The sequence below is a fragment of the Aptenodytes forsteri genome, unplaced genomic scaffold (genome assembly GCF_000699145.1).
Source record: "Aptenodytes forsteri isolate BGI_AS27 unplaced genomic scaffold, ASM69914v1 Scaffold23, whole genome shotgun sequence".
Lineage (NCBI taxonomy): Eukaryota > Metazoa > Chordata > Aves > Sphenisciformes > Spheniscidae > Aptenodytes > Aptenodytes forsteri.
Genome location: NW_008796043.1, coordinates 2,579,744 through 2,605,194, shown reverse-complemented (window position 1 = coordinate 2,605,194; position 25,451 = coordinate 2,579,744). Strand labels below are relative to the sequence as shown.

Here is a 25,451-nt window from a genome sequence, read left to right as displayed (position 1 = left end):
CTTGTGCACCTCCAGCCTGCTCAGTCGGTAGAGCATGGGAAGCTGAAAAGTCCTTCACTAGTGTAAGCACTGCTTAGCAACAACTAAAACATTGGTGTGTTATCAACATTATTCTCATACTAAATCCAACACACAGCACTGTACCAGCTACTAGGAAGAAAATTAACTATCCCTGCCAAAACCAGGAGACTTATTTATATGAAACCATGTTCATAACTTTGGCAAACACTTACAGCACCTTTAGAGATCACTATGTTCCAAATGCTTTCGGCCAGGAAACCAAATTATTAAGGAATTTACTGTAATATTCAGTATTAGAACATATTAAAACCTTAAAAATAGGAATGTGAGAACTGTCCTTCAGAGGGAGGTTTTGGCAGTATTAGTTGAAGTGTTAAAACAGTAGTAAGTAGTTCATCTAAAGTATTCAAAACATTAATTTTTAATACAATAAATTTTCATTTTTCTTCTAATTGAGATACCAAGATGTTCCTATGTCACACCAGCACAGTTTTTCAGAACACACATTTCACTACGTACAGTAGGTCAAGTAAGAAAAAGATATTTCATAACACACCTATTGACACTGCAAGTCATTTCTGCTGGTCAAGGCTAGTGACTCAAAATAGATGTACTATACATACAATAAAACATTGGAAGTATTTTGCTTTGCATTAACCTTTACAATGCTCATTACAGTACGTTTCTTAACTTGGCTGCTTTGTGCCCTATGGATCTAGGAAAATCTAAACAATGCATAAAGAAATTCAGTAGCTACTTTTCTTTTTTAAATTTACACTTAAACCAGCTGTTTTCACACTACAGAATTTTGAAGACTTAAGTTAATATATACTCCATAACTGTAGCTGTTTGGTTTTGGTTGAAAAAGGATGAAGCTTTCCTTACCAGCTCTTTTGTTTCTCCATCATGCTTTGCATTGAAGTCTTTAGGTTGAAACTTCCACAGCAAGCAAAGGTCAGTCAAAAGAAGTGGAACTTTCAGAGGGTTTCGGAAGGACACTTCTACAGTTATTGGTTCTATTAAAGAAGTACAAGAAAATAATGCCAACAGGCTATCCCCACCACAATCTGAACATTTACCTAACTCAAAGCATTCTTGTGCAAACAACTTGCACAAGAACGCTGGTTTGGTTTAGATCTACAATAACACAGGAAATATTGTACAAATTTACCTAACACTTTATTTCTGAAGTGTATAAATCTTAACTTTACCTTCTATCACAGCAAGCGGAAATCTGGAGTTATCTGAGTAGCGATTTAAACAGAACTGTGTTGGTTGAAAGTTCGAAGGTATTATTCCTTTATTTATGACAGAAACGACCTGCTCTTCAAGTTCCTTCCACTGTTGTGATGATTCCAAGTCATACTCCTGATCCAGACTTACATGCGTAGCTGCCTGCTTTTCACCTAGTATGAGTAAGGCAATCTTAGAAGATGAGAACAGTAGCATGCAACAGTTGCAACAGAGGGCTGCACTAGCAATTTGGTAAGTATTGTTAAAATATTTTAATTTCTCAGTCACTGTCATTTTTATGTTACAATCGATATAAGTCAGTGAATTGCAGGACAGTGAAATACACACATGGAAGACAATACTGAGGATAATTTGAGTGTACTTCTATTTACAAATTGTGGAATTCAAAATTTTAGCATGCTACATGGTATACTCAGCTTACAGATTATTTTTACTTTATGACTGACTACAGCCCCACAGTACAGCCCTGGTTTATATAAGAATTTCCACTCAGCTTACTTTACATTCAGGAATCACAGTGTTTCAAACATTTCATCCAAGAGAAAGTTAACTGTAAAGCTAATTTCTAGCATTGGCACTAGCGTCTAGCATTTGCTAAAGCATTAATAATCTCTTTCATGAAGTTTGTTACAGACTTGCACTGAAGCTTTCCAGCTATGAAAAATAGTGGAAGTCAGCACATCTGCATATGCGGATTTCATATTTACACAGGAAGTCTGAAAACATCTAGCGCTTAGACACTAAGCTTAAGCTTTTCTTTTGAAATATTATTTAAGCAGTTACCTTGTCTCATTAGTATTACATAATGATAGGGTTTTTTTTAAAATGATACCAACTCTTGCATATATTTTGGTTCCATAAATAAGGAACTTCAATCTGTTTACATAAAATTTTCTAACCTTCTGCTGGTCTTCGATCATGCCCAAAGAAAACACGGGTTGCTGAGCTGTTAATATATGGTAAAGGAAGCTGTGGTAAGGGACCATCAGGTGATAGCTGGGTTACATTCTGGAGCAAAGGAGGAAAACAGTGTCATGCCATTATGCAAATACATGACGTCTATGCTGTACATTACCAATGACTGAATGATAAGAAAGCCCAGTTATAAGCACTCAGTGTTTGAACAGGTAGTATTTTTAAGATGGAATGAATCATTTTAATTAACTGTTTTGATAGTTTCTTCTACTTTGACAGTCTGAAGTAGTATTTTTTTCTTCAATAAGAGTTTAAAGTTCTGAAGTCTTTATGGAAAAAGGAGAATAATTATTTTAATCCAGCACTCTAATCAGTATTGTGGCTGCATGGCTGTTACAAGCTTTATTTGATGCAAAGCTTGACTCTCCAACTCAGAATTTGATAAACTATGTTCACTACACGACCACCGTTACACAAGACTCTCACCACAGCTGAGCTGTGGACTCAAACACCAGTCTCGAGTAAGGTCTACCATAACTTAGCAAACACCACAGAAATTCTGTTTACAAGCTTTAAGAGACAGTAAGTAACTACATGGCTGGCTGCAAGTTGTGTGGTGATATTAGCACTAAACACGCCATAATGTACATGGTATACTACAATCCAGAATCACTCACGAACTTATAGCCAACTCGATGAGCCACTTGATCTATCAAAACCCATATTAAAGAATAAAATTCACTACAACATCGATGGGGATTACTTTATAGTACTAGAAAAGGTGATAGAGCTACCTAGTCTTTATTAAACATTTATTATCAAAAGCCTCAAAAATCATTATAAATTGATCAAAACAAAACAGATCTACTTCCTCTAAAAGAAACTGAACTATCACAAGCTGCAATTCAGCCATGATCCTCAAAAGGAAGAGTTCATTTTACTGTAATAAAAACACATATGAAGAGTCACACTAATACCCATCAGTGGAAGTACACTTAATACACACATGCAATGCAGCGTATTTGTTTTTTTGAAGCCTAACGTAAAAAATGAACACATCAACTAGATAAAAACACAACTCTAACAAAGCAGGTATGACAGAAAATCATTTAATGACTTAATAGAAAATTACTGGTAATAAAATTACTGATTACTCAAGGAATGAAGACAATGAAAAGTCATCTACCTTATAAACATAAAGATATTCTCTTAAAAAAGCTCCTTGCTGAGATGGAGGTTGTTTACTATCGTTGATCAAAATATGCCTGAAGGCAGACACAGCATTGTCAAGCTGATGAAGCGTAAAGGACTGGCGACCAATAGTGAAGTTAATATGGTCTTCTGCAAGAGACCAGCCTTTCCCTTTGTAAACCTGCATGGCTTGACAGTAGCAACGTAAGGCATGTTTTTTCTGCAAGAAAAAAACCAAACAAGTTAATTTCTCAAATAATCCCATTAACCACTCGTTGTAATTGTAATATTAGGAAGATTGAACAGTAAGTCAGAAAAGTTACTGAAGTTTTTACCACCCCCCCACTATGCTAATGGTAATGTTTGCAGAACTATACCTCATAGCATCTGGTCAACATTAATCTAAGCACAGAAGTGCTGGTTCCTACAGTACAGAGCCTAGCCTGCAGATTAAGTTCATGTTTTCAGAGACTAGTGTAACAGTAAGTTTAAAAAGCAAACAACAAGAGAAGATTACTTTTAAAACAGCGTTCTGTGTTGCTTTAAGACTGACTGCTAAGGTCTGCAGAGCTCTACTGCCAAGCCTCAGGACATAAGCTAGATGTAACACATTACATTTCGCTTCTGTAACTGAACTTTCAGTGTGGCACTTCCAGTCAATTGTTGTTCAGTAGACACACTTGGGACAAAATCCATGCCAAGCAAACCAACAAAACACAGGCCTACAGTACATACAAGACAAAATTACCAATCGCATCAGCTATTGGGAGATAGATGCTCTGCTCCCAATCAGCTCCACAGTTCCTTTCCTGTACATACATCAGGACCTGGGCTTTCAATCCCAAGTCTAGGTATTGAACATCTGCATAGGCATTCACTGAACAGGCAAGTCTCAGCTTCTAAAAAAAGGGAACAGCATTCCCTTATTTACAGCAGTAATAGGAAAAATCTAAGATATGTTCAAATTGGTATGGTGATGATAGCAGAGTACAAGCAGTAAATCCTTAACATCAGCAGATATTACTGACACTTTAAAATATGGTACCACAGTATGCAGCTGAGCAGCCTGGCTGACGTCTCTTCAGTAGCATTTAATATTTTGGTACCTCTAAGGATATGGGAAAAAAAGTAACCTACATTTACTCTAACACTGAAAAAGCATTCCTTGGAAACCAGAACCCCTACAAGAACTAGACACAAACGACAAGAGAGCTGTTACATGAAGACAAAGTCAAAGCTTTACAAAATGCATGCGCTTTTGCGGGCAAAGGAGTGAGATATAAGAGAATACATAAAAAACCTCTGAACAATAGCTCCCTGTCAGTATTGCATTGTCATCACAATAGACAGGGAAACTACTGCATGAAGAAAACCAAGGGGCAGGGGAGAATATTCCTACTATTCTTCACATCTGTGATTTTAAATACAGAAGCCAAGAATACAGCAATACTTTCTTTGGTCCTTACAGGTTGATAAAAATGAAATTGGGTGGGGTGAAAGAACATCCCCCCCAAGACCACAGGGCTTTGTTTCAAACAGAATTCTGATGCCTGGGTTCTCCCTTATTATTGATTTGCAATACAAATTTATTTCTATCACAGGTTTGCAGCTTATCGGTAAACTGAAATTGACTGTATTCAAGGACAGCCCCATAACTGAACTCCAGTGGCTAACCTCAGCAGGAATCAAGCACAAGCTATCTTTAGAGAGTTTATTCCACAACTGAGGCAGAAATAAAGCACACAAGTTATGTCCAACAAACTTTGAGTTTATTTACCACAGTTAGAGCTGCCTGCACAAGAATGCGAATGGAAGTAAAAACAATCTGATTTGTATTGGTTTAATTGCTACTTAAGTCTAAGCAGCCATAAAGAGATGCTTTAGTTTGTCTTGTAGTAACTGTTCACACACCTGTACCTCCATACTAAAAAGCATGTGGTTAAGGCACCACGAAAAAGAGATATCTAAATTTTGCTATTATTCTAATAAATTAAGAGTTTAACAAATCCCTAACTCCTGCAACTCACTATTATCTCAAGAGTAAAAATACTCCTTTACTCAAACAAAAAGCCTTGTATTTCACCATGTATAAAATTGAGACACAGAAGTGAAAACACACATCACAAGTTTCAAGTCAGTGATCTTCAGCATTACTTCAAACACAGAAGCAAAAGGCTAAGCTGATCAATGCAGAAGTCATTTTCAGAAGATCACAGAGCTGAATACTTCTGACTAACATAAAAGTGTCAGAAGCCAAGCATCTTTTCCCAGACTAATGTTCTTCATGAGTAAGTATCAAATACCAGGCATATTTTCCATGCGGAAAGGTAGTACTTACCTGGCCTGCTTTACTAAACCTATGGCCAGCCAGTATCATATGAAATGCAAACTTTCTAACCATGGGACTTTTCATGTTTATAAAGCAATGGGCTGCCTGCTCCAACAGAAGTGCACTGCGAAGATCTGAATCCTATTTAAAAGTAAAAAGGAGAATTAGCCTCGAAGTTGAATACAAACATAAAGGTAAGTGGCCTTGTTTTAATGCTAACAGGGACAATTAGCTGTAACAGTGCTGTGAAGTTGAAGACTTTTATATACAAACATTATATGTATATGTGTGCAAGAAAATAAGACTAGAAGTATTTTTCACTTTGTTATATGTAGTGTTCAATACCAAACATGCTGGTATTTTTTTCCAGTGGAGAGATTTGTATATCAACCTGTTTCAGTATGAGTGACAAAAGAAATATTTTCTGCTTTTTCAGTTACTCACACTACTGTTTCTAACACTTACCATTACCTCTGAAGCACTCTGCTACCTTTTCCCCCTCCCTCCCCCTGCAGATATTAAGGCTAGAAACAAACAAAAAAAAAATAAGAGCTTTAACAGGATGAAGGAAAAATAGAGGGAGCAATGGAACTTAGCGAATTTGTATCACAAGAACCAGGATGATTTCTTAATAATGTACAATTTCTTATTATTACCCCCATCTCTTCTCATGTCAAGACACAGCTATATTACTTTAACCAATCAGAACAGAATCTACTTGATTTTACCACAATTGAGCTCCATGCTATTAGTGATGTCCAAGTATGTGTCTGGACTACAAATATACTCTGAGACACCTATATAGCATCCTATGAAGATTTTCATTGCAGCTGCCAAAAGGCACCACAAGCATACTACATATAATTTTAAGTTGTAAAATACTTGTGCAGACCCAACAGTATTTGAATTCCTTGCTTAAATAACTTACGCTGCTCATGGTAGCAAGCTTAAGTTGAAAGGACAAGAATGAAGCTACAAAGACACCTGAGAGAGAAACTTACAGGACTAAGCAAATTTATTCCATGCTTAATCTGTCCCAGGAAGAGTCTCAGAAGTATCACATTTAGTGCAGCTGGCTACAAAGCCAGAACTAACTGCCAGTTAGACTTTCCTCCGAGCTACATCGAAGATGCTATACTATTACTGGTATTACATTTGTTTCACTCCTTTACAAGCAAGACACTTTCTAGGCTGTTAGAAGCTAATTCCATGCTTAATTTCCACCAATTAATATTACAGAAGTGTTCAGACTAGCTTTCACTTACACAGTAAGGTTCTAATGATTCAGAACAGCTGAGCTACAGTAATGCCTTAGTTACTTAAACTACAGAGAACTTCTGATTATATGTGGGATAGTATCCATTATGGCTCTGGCAAGCCATGCTAATACTTTTAACCCATGAGTTCTTAAACTGGAAGTATGCCATACAAGAGCTAAGCGGATGTCAAAGAAAATTAGTTATGAAGCCAAAGATAACAAATGCATATTTAGCACATTTAAAGAACTCAAGCAAGTCACTTGACTAGAGATAGAGTAACAGTACTAGTTTTCTCACTTGCAGCGTAAACAGTTTTCTTCACCTCATGCTTTATACAGGCTCATTTGCTACCTTTAGCTAGAAAAATCATAGGACAAGAATTAGAATGTAACCAAGAAGTGCTTAGGTAAGTAAACAAACAGGGGGAGGGCAAGAGTGGAAAAAGCTACCAAGTGTTTTACCTCACTGGTTAAACGAATCAGAAGAGCAGCTGCCTCTGAATACTTGCTTTGACTTTTTAAGATTTCAGCACTAAGCAGCACACAGCGTTCAGCCAGAACCATGTTCCTAAAGCAAAAACATAAATGTATTAATAAATATTTATCAAAATAGATCATGGAAAACTTTTCACCTCAAATCTGACAAGTTTTCTCCATATTGCATCAGACTGATGTTCTGTTTATCCTTCTTAAAGTAAAATATACAAAAGTTCATCCCCTACAAAACAACCACATACAGATTGACATGTTAAGTGTCCTACCCTACTATAACAGCAGCTTTTCGAAAGTCAAAGCTAGAGAGCATTTTTGAGGACAGTATTGTATTTATATTAAAAATACCAACTAAAGTGATCCAACCAACTAAATGATTTGATAAACAAGAAGCCTAACAGCCAGAAACAAGTTGTGCTGGGTTGACCTTGGTGAGTACCAAGTGCCCACCAAGCTGCTCTATCAAACCCCCTCCTCAGCAAGCCGGAGGGAGAAAATTAGATTAAGAAGCTCATGTGCTGAGATAAGGACGGGGAGATCACTCACCAATTACAGTCACAGGCAAAAGAGACTTAGTTTGGGGAAGATTAAATTAATTTATTGCCAATTAACAACAGAAGAGGATAGCAATAAATAAAAACAAAACTAAAACACCTTCCCCCAACTCCTCCTCCTTCCCAGGCTCAACTTCACTCCCAACTCTGCTACCTCCTCCTCCCCCCAGGCAGGGCAGGGGGACAGTGAAAAGAAGTTGCAGTTGGTTCATAACATTTCATCTCTGCTGCTCCTTCCTCCTCACACTCTTCCCCTGCTCCAGCATGGGGTCCCTCCCACAAATACAGTTCTTCAAGAATTGCTCCAGCATGGGTCCTTTCCATGGGGTACAGCCCTTCAGGAACAGGCTGTTCTTCCAGCACCCCCCAGGCAGGGCAGGGGGACAGTGAAAAGAAGTTGCAGTTGGTTCATAACATTTCATCTCTGCTGCTCCTTCCTCCTCACACTCTTCCCCTGCTCCAGCATGGGGTCCCTCCCACAAATACAGTTCTTCAAGAATTGCTCCAGCATGGGTCCTTTCCATGGGGTACAGTCCTTCAGGAACAGGCTGTTCTTCCAGCGTGGGTTCCCCACAGGCCACAGCTCCTGCCAGGAACCTATTCTGGCATAGGCTCTCCACAGGCTGCAGCTTCCTTCAGGGCACATCCACCTGCTCTGGCATTGGGTCCTCCACGGGCTGCAGTGTGGATCCCTGCTCCACTGTGGTCCTCCATGGGCTGCAGGGGGACAACCTGTTTCACCATGGTCTTCTCCTTGGGCTGCAGGGAAGCACCTCCTCCCCCTCCTTCCTCACTGACCTTCGTGTCTGCAGAGCTGTTTCTCTCATTTTCTCACTCCTCTCACAGCTGCTGTGCAGCGATTTTTACCCTTTCTTAAGTACATTATCACAGAGCCACCACCAGCATTGCTGACAGGCTCAGTTTTGGGCAGCAGCAGGTCCATTTTGGAGCTGGGTGAAGACTGGCTCTATCTGACACGGGGGCAGCTCCTGCTGTCTTCTCACAGAAGCCATCCCTGCAGCCACCCCACTACCAATATCTTACCAGGTAAATCCAATATACAAGTTTAATAAGCACTCTGTTAAGAATGCCATACATCCCCTTCCATGTTATTCTAGATAAACTAACATATCTTACTCTTTAAAAAGGTTACCATCATCCTGTGATCTTTTAGTCATCTGGCACTATCACTGAGCAGGGGAAGAAAGTTAAGCCACTAGGTCTTTCAACTTTCACTGGATCAGTATGAAAGTAAACAACATACTTGCAGATATCTCGATAGGTCTGAATTGCTGTTTCCATATAATGAGCAGGATATGGTCTAGGAGCTCCAGGCTGAAGAAAAGCTGATACTGCTGCCATTTCCTACAAGAGAAATTCAGTACTGTCACTGTAGTTTTCTCAACAAACTGTAAGCCTCAAAAGGCTGAGGAACATGTTTCAACAGCTACTAGTTCAAGATCTTCATCTAATCAGTTACTGGCACGTAAAAGCGTACCCAACACGCTAACTGATAAAAGGTTTAATACAATAGCCTATTTATGGCTCTGCTTGTAATTAACCAGACAGCAGCAAGATAGTTATACACACTCACAGAAGTGTTTTCAGTTGATGGTACCCCCAACAGTACACAGAAGTATTGATTCAATACAGCTTTACAAGTCCAAGAGAATTTCCTATTGCAGGAACAATCTTTCTGATAAAGTAGCACTACCATCTATTTTAAGATGAGGACTGTTTTCTGAGTTTTGCTTAAATGAAGTTACATTCCCAGCTTCCCATGATACTCTAGTAAACACGCACTCTGAAATTTTACTTCTTTCCTTATGGGGTGAAAGATAGGATAGCAAAGTTTTTCTGCAGTAAGTAAAGACTAAGACTTGTAGGTTTCAAAACTCGTAATTAAGACCTCTACAAACCATTCATTAAGAAATTAAGGTAACTTTTCAGATTATCCAAATGCAGAGCAACTGTCTGTACTGCAAAAATACACATTTATGTAAAGGTTTTACATCAAGATGAGACAGTGTACGAGAATGCTTCCATAGCTCTACAAAGTAAAGTTTCAAGTTTTATCAAGTTAACCAGACTAAAGTCTATAAAACACAGCTTCTAAAAATTGTTAGAACAAACTTATTTTTCCCAGTGTTCCCATTTATCATGTTGAAAATTATTTTAGTCACATCACCTTCAATCTCAAGAGAAATTAATGAATGAGTATGTGTTTACAGTGAAGTTCAGCAGTGACATACTCAAACTATATCCCCTCAAGAGTCTTAACAAAAAAAAGTACAATACCATATTTATAGTGACACAGTGTTGACTTCCTGGCAAATAAGCATTTTGCCAAAGTCTAAGAGAGATACTATAAAGTTATTTCACACCTGTTTTTGAGTTATCAGACTATAAGTTCAAAGATCCATTTTGCTGGAGGTTGCATTCTAGGTATTCTCCTTTCCATATTTCACAGTTTAAGAATTAATTCTTCAGGTTTTTTTCACACCTTTATTCCCTTCATAAAACAGCAGCCAATAGATTTGAGAACACTTTAGGATTTGCTAAAGATATGCAGCAAATTTGGTAAGACCCTTATGAATTTGGAGGTGGAGGGAAGAGATTGCATTTTGTTACCTTCAGACAAATATTAGATTTAGGAAAAGTTTTTGTTACCTTCAGACAAAGATTAGATTATTAGGAAAAGTTCACAGAATGTTTATGTTATGTGAAGTACCAACCAGTGCTCCAGCTGCATAAAGCATTGCCTGATCATTTAAGAAGTCTTTCTTTGCTGTATGGTAACAGCTATATGCAAGTTCATAGTGTTGCACCAAAAAGCACAAGTCTGCCATTTTCCGGATTTGAAGCTCTGGTGCTTCTGGTGGATACCTATAAATACAAATATTTAAATTCAAAGTCATAATTTTAATAACTAGAGCAAGACATGCTCTATAAAGTCGTCCCCTCTCATTGTAATTTCTATTCACAAAGTAGGAATAAAAACTGCATTGCTTCAGCCTTACCCAAAAAACAGCTAAGAAAAGTGAAGCTGCTTCCTTTCTGCCACATGTAACATGGTTTCACACCCTACTTCGCAATTAACAAGATCCACTGTTCCACACTCAAAGCAAGCATTCCTCTTAGCCAAGAAATACTGAAAAAATCTGCAGCTATCACCAAAACTGCTCAGTAAGATTAACTGTTAAAGCTAAACAGAGGTGCCTGAGAAGGAAAAAAAGTAAGACTGACTATTCACCTAGCTGTAGTTATTTTTCCCCATTTCTCTTGAAAGGAAAAAATCCACTAAAAAACTAGGCCTTATGCCAAAACACTGGGCAAGTTCCTGTCCTCTGCAAGCATCAGTCTAACTTTGGGTTAGTCAAATACACCGCAGTGAAGAACAAATACATTTTCACAAACACTTAGTCAAACTTTGTAGGAAGCAAACCATGCTTACAAGTTCAATACAGAAAGCTGATATTAACAAATTGATTATGAATCCAAAGACACACAACATACAAATTTAAAGCTGTATGTAAGTGTCAAGGACATTAACTTTGGCTAGGTAATGTCCAAGAACTATTTAGACTCCTGTGGTTAAGATAAGACAGTTGAAGAGAGTGCTTTTGGTGATTATACATGCTCATTCATAGAGGGAAATTACAAAGCATACAGAATGAATATTCTGGTAAAATTTAAAACCTGGTTTTAGTGTAAAATACAGGTACAAAAAGTATGAAATTCCCCTTAGAATCATAGAATCATTAAGGTTGGAAAAGACCTAAGATCATCGAGTCCAACCGTCAACCCAACACCACCACGCCCACTAAACCATGTCCCTAAGCGCCTCATCTACACGTCTTTTAAATACTTCCAGGGATGGGGACTCAACCACTTCCCTGGGCAGCCTGGTCCAATGTTTAACCACTCTTTCAGTAAAGAAATTTTTCCTCATGTCCAGTCTAAACCTCCCCTGGCGCAACTTGAGGCCTTAATGTAGCTCTCAAACGCACTTGCAAAAGCAATATACTTAACACTCAACTGCAGTAAATTACATAGTTACATAAACAAAAACACCTATACATGGGGTTTGGCTTAAATAAGAAGAGAAAAAGCTTGTACTAATTTAAAAAATCCCTTATGCCAGACTATAGCTTCTTTTTATTACTATGACTCTTAAAAATATATGTTCTTTGTAACTTCAAAAGCTTCACTGTAAATGTAGCAGGAAGATGACTCTAAACAGTTGCTTTTATCCCATTTTTCTTTAAGTTCTGCTACTCCTTTATTGTACACATTTAGGCATAGTACTTTTCATAATTTCTCCAATTAAAGTCTTTTACAATATTGTTGATTTAATTCACTTTGCAGAACACCATCAAATAAATACAGACTTTCCCTCCCCCCAAAAAAGAGGTACATTTTCAGTTTCGATCTAAAGGTAAGGACTGAAATTACTTACAGCAAACCAGAAGTATTCTTCAGTTCATTTATACTTTTCTCTGGAACCTTGCTGCCACTAAACCATTTCTTAGTAGCGGAAAACAGTGACCGACTCAGGCCTTTCCTGGATATTAACTGCAAAAAGACACTAAATTAGAGCACTACATTGCAAGAGATATACTAATGTAAGTTAAACTAATATAAAAACCCAAGCTTCATTAAGGCTTCCTAAATTCTGTTTTTTCCATAAAACAGAGAAAAATAAAAACAATAAAATAACCAAGAGCACACTCCTTTAGAATGAATCACTGACACTGAAGATAGAAGTTGCAATTCATAAATTTATTCTATTTCAGACAGCTAAGGTTCACTATTGTTGCTGTAAACCGCAGACATCTAAACCTTAAGAACTGAAACATTTTATATGATCTGTTTGAAATCTAACAGAATATCTAGTTTCTGGTATTAGTCCAACCTAAAAGCTAGACTAAGTACATACTTCAAGAGAGAACATTCTCCCCATCATCACCCACATAAAGCATTACCACATTGCAAACATCGATTTCAAGTGTCAAGGGTACTAGTCATACCTGCAAGCAAGGTTACACAACTTTATTCTTTTAGATAATTTCCACTAACAAGGAAACTTCCACAGGGAATTACCGTTCCCAAGATCTAAGACAAACTATATCTCTTTTTAAAGATAATTCTAAAAGTTGTAACATCATGCTTTTCTTACCACAACTAGGAATGTCTTAGTACATTCCTAATGGTAAGGCTGTTTGCTAAACTTTTTGTATGCACTTTTTTTTGTTTCTTCATAAAACTTTCCAAGCGTAAACATGGTCAGTATATACAAACTCCCAAAAGTCAATACAGGGAGAGAGTGTTCCTTACAGCATATGATACTTAGTATCAACCCCCCTCATACTTAAAACTATAACCTGAATGGACACTTCAATCAAAATACAGATTTCAGATAAACAGACTGATATTTGGGTCCAGGTCTAATGCTAGATACATTAGTACAATCAAATTACTGTAAGTCAATCCATCTCTCCAGCTATTTAAGACCTTATAAAAGTGAAACACTTACAAAAGAAAGGACCTTACTCTGATGGAAATAACTTTAATGCATGTCCTTGACTTAAAATGGGCATATTAACTATCACACTTGCAAAAACTGCTGAGATACTCTTCTCTCAAACTAGGATTTTTTGGAACTGAATCAAAACAGAGTTGCATGATTTAGGGTTCCCATGCATTTCTCCCCCTGTCAAGAAGTAGCAAGTGAAGTATGCAGCTTTTTTGCAGACAATTATTGATGAAAATACATTTCTTAACTTTAGCTGTGTATTCTAAGGTTGAAACACAAAAAGTACATTTTGTTCCCCGTGCCAGAATCGTCCAGAGGCATAAAACATTAAGATCTTAGGAGCAAGGACAGATATCCCTGATAACAGTTCAGACAGGCTTTCACCAAGAAGTCACCTTGCACTGAAGCTCTGTTGATACAAATTGGTTTGTTTTTTTTAAAGGACAAATTGAGCAAAAATGATAACTTCAGCTATTCCTCTTAAAATTTACTTACAGTTTTCAATAAGACCATCGAATCATTAGATGCAGAAGGAAGTAATAATTTCAAAACAGATTTTTGGATAACTGGATTTATACCCCAACTGTTTTTTCTTATTACGGCACAAAGTGTTTTTAAAAGTAAACTGACCTGATCATTAAGTTGCCGAATTGTCTTCTCTATATGTGGCAAAAGTCCCCTAAATGTGAATTCCTGTATGAACTGTCTAATTCGATCGTGATCTGTGAGTGTTAAACAAGCACCATGAGGTGTTCCAGAATTTGATTTCTTTGAGTCTTGCAATGATGCAGTAGCCTTCATGTAATCAGTGCTATCCAAACTGCCGCTGGGATGATCCAGTTGAAGGGGATGAGTCTTAAAGTTATTTGACAGGCCATCTATTGAAAGATTGAAACAAAACGCCCAGTAAGTATAAAGTTACTTAAACAATTTCGGGTTTAAATGTCATTTTTATTAACCTACTTTAAAGTTTTCCTTACTGAGAATTCTGTTAAGCAAAGCTATTCTACGCTATAGATCAATGCTGAGCAGACAGCAGCAAAGCACTGCTCGAGTATTACATCACTCCTGAAATTCTTCAGAAAGCTCGGGAATCTCAGGAACTACAAAATGGCTAAATATGTACAGGTTTGGTTCTCAGCTACAGTGCAAAGAATCCCCAAGTATGTTGACTAGTATCAACAACATTGAAGGAAAACTATGAAAACATTAAAATCAAAGTCAAATATTCATGAAAAGTTGGAAACGCAGCAATTACTACAATGGCTCCATTGGATCCATTCACTCTTTTCTGTTTGTTTTAGGGTTAAAAAACCCAAACTCATTTTCCATGCCCTTCCAAGCAATCATGATGTAAAACAACCTCCTCCAAAGTCCTTAGTTCACTGAGAAGGGCTGCTGACCACTATTGCATCTAGCTATCCGAACTAGACCGAGACACGTTTGCTCTAAGACTTCAATAGTTCTCTTATTTATTATTGCCTTTCTATATAAGAAAATCAGCTTGCTTTATCTGGCCCTAGCTAGCACTGAGCAAAGCTGAGCTGTGAAAGCAAATCCTGAATGGATTTTACTCATGAAATATAAAGCTGGGTATGTAAAGTTCAAACAGCAGCTTGCAGACTACGTCCAGGCTGTAAGGCCCTAGAAAGCAGCTTTTTTAGGCAACTGCAGGCTCTCCTACATATGCTAGGTCTCCCCATGCCTTTCAAGTAAGGTCAGTCAGTGTGGGGTACCTCCACTTCTTCCCTATTTGATGATGCTTCTCATCTGAATCCTACACAGCTGCCTTAAAAAAATAAAAGGCCATGCATTAATTTGCACTCAATTTCGTTTACTGTCCTCCACCATCCACGAGCTCAATTGCAAAGCAAGTTCTTCCAGCCCACTTACTGTGTAAGTCACTACTCTGTCATTTCCAGATTTAAAGCCAAAAACGAGGACAAAAAAGCCACTCAGCTTCCAAGCTACATCAGAGCACACTAACCAGAACTTTTATTGTGATGAAAATTAACCATTTAATCCTATGTTACTTTTTATTAATTGTCAGTTTGCGAACAATTACTTAATCTTACAAAAGATGAGCCCAATACATCAATAGCCATCTCATTAAAGATACATCTACCAGTTACCACCAATCCAGTAGATCAGCACCACAGCGTTTTTCTTTGTGGACACCAGGTTACATTATCTTTGAGCATTTAGAAAATTATTACTTTGAATTCCCTAAGAAATCACTCAAGTGATTACTGTCCAAGACATGAGACAGCTGTATAAATGCTATCACATCAATGCTTTGATGGAAGTTATAAAAATACCTTTAATTTCACTGTCTAACCCATCTGATATCAAGTGATCAGTATTCTTGTTTGAAATGGCAGTATAAGGACAATCTTCGTAGCAATCCTGCCAAAAAAAAAAAAAAAAAAAAGTCAGAGTTTTAAGGATACTAAAGCACACACAAAAAAGTCAGTCAACAGTAGTTGTTAACTTTAATACCAGTTAACTGAATTATTAAGAAAGCATGTTTGTTTGTATATATTAATTTCTTAAGTAGTTTGTGAGGCTTTAAGAACCTGTCCTATTGTAAAGATGAAAGTCATATTCACCAAATAAGCAAGTATCTTCTGGCTTGCTCAAATAGCTTCACTGTCAACTAAAGCAAGCAACTCCAACTCCTACACAGCAATGCTTACAGCAGTTAAAATATGCTTCCTAAAACAATTCCTGAACAAGCTCATACAAAAAAAGTCACTTATGTTGGACAGTTGACATGGGACAGAAAAAAAGAAAGATCTAATTAGTTTACGGTGGAACATTACCTACTGGTCCTCTTAGCTTACAGAATATGAATGTTGCATAATGACTTTGCAGTGCCAGCTAGATCTGGTAAGGAACTATGATTCCACAAACGAGCCTTTTAATCAGATGCAGCTAAAACTGCAGGTCAGTCAAAAGCAAACTCAAGAAGGAATATTTTTTGGTCCTGAAGCCAAAAATACAGACATTCATGGCAAATTGAACTCAAGAGTCTGAGCTAACATACATTATCATTTGCTATCTTAGCAGACGACAGACCAGACCGGACTGCAAGAAGTTACCAGAAAAACCACACATACCCCCACAAAAACAACACACCCATACTGTTTAGTGAAGTACAGAAGACCTGGAAAAAAACCCCAAATTTTAAGAGTGAAGAAAATCAATCAAAATGAAGGTAGAAAGTTACTATCAATAGGACACTTCTGAGGTTACTTGCTCTTGTCAGTGCATAAAGCACAAGCCTCTTATTTTAGTGCTCCTGTCAGTCTATTTCAGACAGTCTAGTATTTCAGTGCTCCTTACTGTCAATTTAAGTAGCACAGAGGACAGTTCTTTGAGAGAGGACTCATCTTATGCCCTCACAAAAAGTCATAGCTATGCTAGAAGTATCTTGACTGCCTATTAGCCCATTCTGTAGAAACACATACATAATACTAAGGAAAAATTTAACACAACTAAATTGGGCTTTCATATGCACCTTATAAATTGTTTTTAGAATACTATAATACCTGGTTCTGGATAGTGTTTTTCTGAAGGTACTGACTCCAAGGATCTGGTATCTGTTCATCTGTTCCTCTATTAGACGCCCGAGAATTTATTTTCAGCAAATAGCAACCCTGAGTTCCATACCTCTGCTTCATCTCTTCATAAATGGAGTCAGCTCTGAAAAAACAAAACAATATTTATCCTGCCTTGATATCAAACCAATTCTATTCTAAGCATGTACTGCAACAAGCTATTTTAGACTATTATCCATAGGGATTAAAAGGAAAATTCTCCTATTTTTAAAGCAGTCTTTTATGCAAGACTGAAACTGAGAATCTTTGCGAATTAGTTCAGCAAGCTAGCAAAGAAAGCATTTACCTCAAGAAGCTAGGACTGATTCTTTTCATTTTATATGAACACAAGAAGTAGATTTAAAAATAATACTTAAGGAAATCTGCCTTGATAATAGTCAGCATACTAGTTAGTGGATCCTGTTGTATGTCTAATCTCAATAGAATTTATGAACACAAACATTTCAGTGAAAGAGTTCATCTCAGTTCACTGCAGACAGAAGACCCACCTTTGTTCTTCTCCTGTGCTTACATCATGCAGTAACACATAGTATTTGAGCGTGTTTGGTATAAACCACTTGGGATATAAGTATTCACTACTATGCTGAATTCGATGTTGTTCTTGAGACAGCTTCAGAAATTGCTCCACAGGCTCTGTTTCACTAGAGGAAACTACAAGCATACCTAAATTCACGTTAAGGACATTTACTAAAAGAACCCAGGAACAACCACTGATCATAAAATAAAAAAGGAAGTATATAAAATAAAATAGATGAGTACAATGTGTAAGCCTGTAAAACACACTACCACAAAAGTATGTGCCATTAGAATTTGGCCCTAGTCTCAATAAAAAACACTACTTAAACGGTCAGTTAACTAACATCCGTAACATGAGATGAAACAGGAGTTTGCTCCAATTCTGACATTGAATCCAAGTTTAAGCCAATACATAATAGCTAATAGTTCATTTAAGATTTTAGATAGAGACCAACTGTTCACATATGAAACATATAACTCAAATTCGCCTGCAGTGTACTTTAGTTTTCAACTTCCAAGGAGACTTGGGACTTCAAGGTATCACCTGAGCAACAATAATGGCCAGTATTCATAAACACAGTGTCTTCTGAGTAAAAAGCAGAGGTGTTCAGATTTTTACCTCAATGCAACTACACAATCATTAATAAGGAACATCCTGCTCTGCTACATCTATTCACCAAATCAAAGACATTAATTCAGAGAAGCCAGAAAGCAAGTTGTACTTTAAATATTATTAAAATTCAGAAGTCAAAGGCCAGAATCAATATTTTGCCAAGTTAATTCTGCACAAATGATTCTCTCTAATGGCTACTAACATACCTGTTCCACCATACTGAAATTATAAAGTACAGTAAAGGGTTAGGAACAGAGGTGTTATGAAACCTGCAGCATTATAAGTATTGTAAAGCTAAACACCAGCTACATCATGAAACAGTGCATATTTTTGTTTTCCCTGTAGACAAGCAAATCAGGCCTAAGTTTTGGTAAAAAAAAGTGAAAGCATTTAGGCATCTTTCCAGACTTCTTTTTGTCCAAAATAGCTCAGTTCACCAATTTTCCAAAACACCCTCCCCAACCTCCCTGCTCCATCTGCTAGAAAAAGCTATAAAAAGCAGCAGGTGCACCCCAAACACACAAGCCTCTGCTGTACATAAGGGACAGTCAACAGATACCTAAAGAGCTACAGCAACCCCAAACACACAAGCCTCTGCTGTACATTAGGTATCTGTTGACTGTCCCTTAAGAGCTACAGCTGAAAGCATTTTAGGATGAGGAAATTTAGTTTACAAGTATTAGCTTAGAGTTCAGTTTGACACATAAACAAGTCTGGTTTTAAAAAAAAAAAAAAGAAAAAAACTAACCACAAAGAAAACCCTGACCCCCTTATGAAATTAGTCTGTAGAGTTAGACATATTGAAAAAGATATATTTCAAATCATAATGGCAAAAAGTTATTGCAAAATTTCAAAGTCTCCTACATTACATTTCTGCAGCCAGCTGTAACAGCCTTCACTAGAGAGGTCTGTAACACTCAAAGGATACATGCAACATAGTGGTTTAAGAATTCATGATCTGATGCAGGCATCGACTGAAGAAAACACTCCCTGTAAGACTCAAACCAAGGAGTAGTAGCTGGAATACACAATAAGATAGGACGAATTAGAATATTCAGCAAAACTTCTGTTTACTCATTTATGAAAAGGAACTATGAAAGACTACACCTAAAAGTGAAGCTGACAAGGTTTGCATGGGAGGGGAAAGAAGGAGGAACAGTCTAAGGAGAAAGCATCTAAAATACACACAAGTGGGAGAAACAGTAACACTTTGAACCAAATCCTGTGAAACTGAATAGTATCTTAAGCACTAACTTCCTCAATATTGTAGGCTCACATGTATTCAGTCCTTGTTAGGGTAACTACTCCTTACCACCCCTTTAAACACACACACACTTTGTAAAGAAAAAACAAATAAAAATTCTTCTAACAGTCATTGAATTTGCCTCGGCTAGGGATGTAAGAATTGACCGAGAAGCAAAGTTAATCTTTTAGTATGTAGAGTAACTAAGGATTACCAAAACCCTAGCCTGCCAGTTTGTCTAAAGCTTTTTGCAAGTCTTGTGACTTGGCTTGACAGTAGTCCCCTTCCCCTGCTAAAATAAACAGTTCAGCTGTCAGCTGGCAAAGCAGAGATCCAAAAAGCTAAAAGCTCAGATCCCAGTTGTGCCATTAATGCCTTATAACGTTAACCTGCCATGTCCAAATGCCCTTTTTCCAACAAATCAAGGGAAACCAAGTACGTCTGGGACATCCAAAGAACATGTGAACTTAAGTCTTGTCTGTTTCTTTCCACTCCAACTATCAGTCAAGCAATGAAGTATTATTTCTTCTTTCAAGCCCGTTTTATGCCATCTCAATTCTGCAACTCCTTCCCTTGAGTAGAAAAAAAGACCCCAGAGCAAAATCTGTCCACTTCTAATAACCTGATTTCACACTTAAGTTAGCTGGAATCCAGTGTAAACTCACCTGCAAACTAGAAAACAATAACTAGTACAGAAAAAATGCATTAATAAGAAATCCTGAAGGTATTTATTTTCTTTATATGGCCCCAAGAAAACACATTCCTTGATTTAACTCACATAAGAATTTCTAATGCTTTGTAAACCTTCCCCCCCCCCAAAAAAAACCACCTTGATTTCTCAGCTGACTTTAGGAAATTGAGTTTCATTTTTATGTTGGAATTATCTTCTAGTGCATTAAGTTAATACATTTTGTTTAATTCTACATTGTCAGGCCATCTTACATCAGCTTCATCCACACAGAAGTCAGATAGAGTCACACTTCATAACTGAACTCAGTCTAGCAGTCAGTACATCTCAAGAAACAGATCAATAGGAGGCAAACTTTTTTGATTATAGCCTTTCTAGCAAACTGTTCTCTGAGCACCCATTTAGGGTATAAAAAGCTCTTGGCTTCACTAAGTCCTACATGTAAATATGCCAACTATTTAAATTAAGGAAAACACAGCTTGTTATTAAAAACAAACCATGAAAAAGTGACTCATATGCATATTTTTCACAAGTATTACAAAGCCTTGTAGTAACTCAGGTTCATCCCTCTGCACAACCACAACATACGTTAACAGTATTCACTCAACAGCATTTACAGGGCTGTAACCATTTATAGTAGATACTTAAAATAATAAACATGCACCACATTCAAAACAAAAACAATATCTGAAAAAATTTTCACAGATGTAACATTTCATAACACATGTTATAGCAGTGCATAGCAACACTGTCATTTAGGTACACAGACCTGTATGTTTTGCAGTTTTCCAGTAACATGTTTCCAGTGTACTAAAGCAGAACTGAAGTTTAGGCAAACTTGTTATTGTGTTCAGAAATTGTTAAGAAAACACACTGGTAATTAAAATTCATACATAACAGCTTAAGAATGACAAGTCTACTTCATGAAGTTTTGTACTTTTTAGCTGCCTGACTGACCAAGACGAATTTCACAGATATCGGTACTCTAGCACATTCAGAAAGGAAGGCATTTAGCAGCACCTGAACAGACACTAAGGAAAAGATAGCTATTACTAACTGAAGGCATAAACTTTGTTAATATCAAAAACTGAAAAACATCAAAATCTGGCTCTTATAGACCACAACACAGAGCTTCACTGTAAGTTGAGAGGTCAATAACCAATGCATTTTGGTAGAAATAAGTCTTATAAGCTAGGTGAAAATTTATTAGAAAGCTTTTCTTTTTTTTTTCTTTTTTTTTTTTTTTTTGAGAGTCATACTCCAGAAAGAATGTCACTATAGCAGAGGCATATGTGCTTTAAGCACAGTCAGCACTTCAGTTGCAGTTTGAAAAGCGCTACTATCCCCTGAGAAGGAAGTTCTATCCAGAAGCAGAAAGTATTTACATTTGAAATACAGAACAGTGACAGTACACAGTTTCATAGGATCAAACAAAACAGTGCTTTTAGAGCATCAGGTCACTTCCCACCACCACTCTGCACTTATTGACTGTATGGAAAGACCAAACGATTTGATTAACAGGAGTAGAAATGTGACTAAAAGAAAAATTAAAGAACCATCACCAACAATTTTTCATTTAGGGGGGAAAAAATGGAGGAACACACATCTACGCCAAGAAAAGTGCTAAACAGTTGTAGCAGATGGTAAGGAAAGGTGGATGGGGCACATGGAAAAGGAATAAAGGGCAATTTGGCAAATTGGCACCAACCACGAAAAATACCTGAATAAAACGTGGATGTGTTCAGTTCCATCAGTGTCTCTTTCCAATTACTGTACCAAGGAACACTAGCTTTAACTGAGCGATCTGATAGAAAAAACATGATATTATTATACTAAAAAGGGTCAGGTGCAAACACACTATTGGCTTTTACGCTCTGGTACCATGAAGTAGAAAATCCATACCATGGAGGCCCATCAGGGACTGAAGACATTTGATTCCAGCTAACCTTAATCATGAACACTTCAGGCTCCTCAACATTTGACAGTGTACTTTAATAGAATTCAATATTAATTTCTAGTTCAGCCCAAATTCTGGGCTTGAATAAAAATGGAAATTTATGAAGTAGTAAAGAATTAAGTTATATTTAGATATTATTTCTATTTTTCTACTTGGAAGATACTATAAATGTAAGACACCGATTTCTGAGATTTCTCAGCCTGTAGTACTACAGTTAAAGTAACAAGATGTTAGCTGCTGAAAGCGGTTGCTCCAACATTCTCCTTTATCTCCATCATATCCCTGCATTGCTGCATACCAGCATTAGCATCATGCAGCCCTGAACAAACATAGCCAGGAAAGTGATCCAGCTGAAAACTTATTGGAGAGAAGAAAAAAAATTTAAGTCTTTGGTGGGATCACTTTTCTTCACTCTCCACATGCACTAGTACATGGGAGAAGCAGGCACGGCTGAACCTAAGCACCCTTTCAGCAATCAACCAGGTCTCTCAGTACAAGCTTACGGAACTATGAGACTATTAAACAACAAGCATAACAGGGAAGGATTACAAACAATTAAACCAATTCACCACAGCAGTTCCAAAACTTTTCTAAAAAAAGAGCAGGATCATGATCCCAGTGCCGGAAACACTCATACGTGAGCTTCTTAAACAATGTTTGTGTCTTCCTTCAAAACAGACTGCACTTGAACATCATTAAAGATTAAGGAAATATGTTTTAATATTGCTATCCTAGAAAACTAATTCACCAAAAGAAAAAGAGCAAATTAAAGAACAGATCAGAGTATTTCACATTTCCATGCCAAAAGATTATGTTTTGTTGCCAGGAATGAATGCTTCCATTGGTTTTCAATAAAATGCTCTAACAAAGTTGAAAAAAAGTAAGTTTCTTAGTAAATACTCAGTTTCAGAAGTAGAAAAGAAACCTGACAAGCTAGGGACTTCCTCACATCCTCCTACAATGTAATGGGATCCAAGTTTCATCATCAAGAACACTGTGCCAGTATTTTGTGCTAAAGCCCTAAAACAGGGTACCACAAAACTACAAAGTTGTTACATGATTTTGTCCTTTTGTATGATCTTAAACAGCTTATACATCTCTCCTTCTGTCAAATAAGCATATAGCCAGTCTGAATGGAAATAAGAACCTGATCACCGAGAGACAGAAGATAGTCAAGTATGACAATTTGTACATCTGAGGCTCCAGCAGCAAATAAGGAAGACAAAAGGAGAGTTATTTGCTTCTACAAAGCATGGCTTGATATAGCCACTATTTTTCTTCCCTTCTTCCAATACCTCACTTCTAAATTGAGATCATTAGAAACGTTACAGAAAAGTCTCTTCACTGAAACCATTCTGCTTTCTTAGGGTCTTCCAAGCTCTAGAATCGAAGCAGACTTTCCGTCCAAAAAAATTTCACAAAAAATGGCAATTCACCAATTTCAGATAAATGAGGACATGAAGACTGAAAAAGGGTACAGTTTCCAGTAACTCTCAAAAAATTAGAATTTCCAGGCTCAAGTCTTTTCCTTTACTATCAATATTTCACATCGAGGATGTGGCTTGTAAATTAGGTATCAAAGATGTAGAATTATGCAATTTTTCATCATCAACAAAAAAAATCAACATACTATGACATCGGTTACTAATCCTTGTGAAGTTTTGACAGTCTTTTGCTATAGCAGAGCGAAACTCCTCACTGCATGCTGAACTTTAAGTACAATAAATTACTCATGTTTAAATAGGGCAATGCATACATGCCTTGAATTAAGTATGTACTCAAAGGCTTTAATGGATTAGAGTCTTAATTGGGAGGAATTTAATCTTCTCAGCTCTCAAGATCAGGTCTCATTTAGTATTATACACAATGCCTTATCCCTTGGAGATCTGAAAAAGACATTTTTAGAATGTTCTAGCCATTTTGACAGTGAAATATGAAGCACTGAGTTTCATGGCAAAAAAACCAAGACAAGGAATCACACACCTTTCCTCCAAACCTTTCTTCCTTAAACTTATGAGAACTTTATGAACTCTATGCATTAAGCAATAAGTAAAAAGAAAAACAAAAGAAGCCAGGACAAGAAGCTTCAACATAAAGCTGTACATTATTAACAACATTATAAATAAGTTCTGATATTTATTCAACCAAGTGTAACAAGTCAGTATATCAGTTTTGTAACAAGAAAACCTCTCTCATCTGATGAGCTATTAACACAACCAAAGCATGAGTATTTTCTACATTAAAATAATATGATGATTTAACACAAGTTCAGAAGAATTACAACATTAGGAAACATTAAATTAAGAATTATTAATTAAGTTCAACCACTCTTTTAGCATTATATAATACCAAAACTATTTGATAACTCTGAAGTTTCAGTAAAAACAATGACTCAAAACTGATCAACCCTGAGTAATTTTAATAGATGCCATGAAGTTGAAATCAAGGTTAGAAACCTTACAGTAAATTCCAGTTTAAGTTCCAAAAAATGCAATATCATTACATACCACTAATGTTGAGATTAATCTCCAGAGCTGTGATCACATTAGCTACTAGTCCTTCAGCAGGCTGACTGACAGACACAACATCATTCAAAAGTTTTCGAATGGCACCGGGCTGAGGTGGGTGAGTAATAATGTTGTTGACAGCAATCTTCAAATTTTTAATTATGTGAAGCTGATTATTAGGGTCTCTCATGTGAACTAAAAAAGAAAAAATAGGCTTTGTTGAGGAGTACAATGAGTTAAAATAGTTATCATAAATTAGTATTTCTCCACCGGAGTTTTCTTTAAAGATTACTTTCTTCAGTAAACCCCTCCATCATCAAATTTCAGATCACAGTCCATAATACTCAAGTATCAAAAATGAAGTAATTTTTCGTTCCTGCCTTCCCCCCACCCCGTGTTCAACATCAGGCTCATCTAGGCAGACTGATGAAAATGTAGCATAGGATCTTAACTTACAAGAATATCCACTCAGAGTAACAAAGTACTGAAAATCCATGCCCTACACTGCTGCACCCCCTTCCTTGTGGAACGTGCTCAACCGACAAAGAAAGCCTAGAGTAACCACATATGGATTTCACATAACATCTCATGTTCCAAGGAGTCACCAGTTTCCAAGAAAACCCCAGTACACAATAACAGCATTCAAGAAACTTGACAGAAATAGCATAGTATTAGTTCATCCAAAATGAACATATCCTTTCACTTCTAATTCTACAGTTCTTAATACTAATCTTAAGTTGGTTTGGTTGGGGGGTTT

General features: G+C 36.9%; 1 protein-coding gene across 1 annotated transcript in view; it reads right to left on the bottom strand.

Moving 5' to 3' along the window:
* TRAPPC8 (trafficking protein particle complex 8) overlaps window positions 1-24,884 on the bottom strand; it is a 51,593-nt gene extending 26,709 nt beyond the window's left edge. The window contains exons 1-16 of the mRNA XM_019473763.1: window positions 24,695-24,884; window positions 21,951-22,034; window positions 19,228-19,317; window positions 17,659-17,833; window positions 17,102-17,255; window positions 15,869-15,956; window positions 14,181-14,428; window positions 12,474-12,589; window positions 10,750-10,900; window positions 9,279-9,379; window positions 7,431-7,536; window positions 5,720-5,851; window positions 3,377-3,601; window positions 2,175-2,283; window positions 1,233-1,427; window positions 907-1,037 (exon numbers count right to left, since the gene is read on the bottom strand). Coding sequence (XP_019329308.1) covers window positions 907-1,037; window positions 1,233-1,427; window positions 2,175-2,283; window positions 3,377-3,601; window positions 5,720-5,851; window positions 7,431-7,536; window positions 9,279-9,379; window positions 10,750-10,900; window positions 12,474-12,589; window positions 14,181-14,428; window positions 15,869-15,956; window positions 17,102-17,255; window positions 17,659-17,833; window positions 19,228-19,317; window positions 21,951-22,034; window positions 24,695-24,884 — 2,295 coding nt within the window. The remainder of the gene's footprint in view (window positions 1-906; window positions 1,038-1,232; window positions 1,428-2,174; window positions 2,284-3,376; window positions 3,602-5,719; window positions 5,852-7,430; window positions 7,537-9,278; window positions 9,380-10,749; window positions 10,901-12,473; window positions 12,590-14,180; window positions 14,429-15,868; window positions 15,957-17,101; window positions 17,256-17,658; window positions 17,834-19,227; window positions 19,318-21,950; window positions 22,035-24,694) is intronic.
* Window positions 24,885-25,451: the final 567 nt, after the last annotated feature.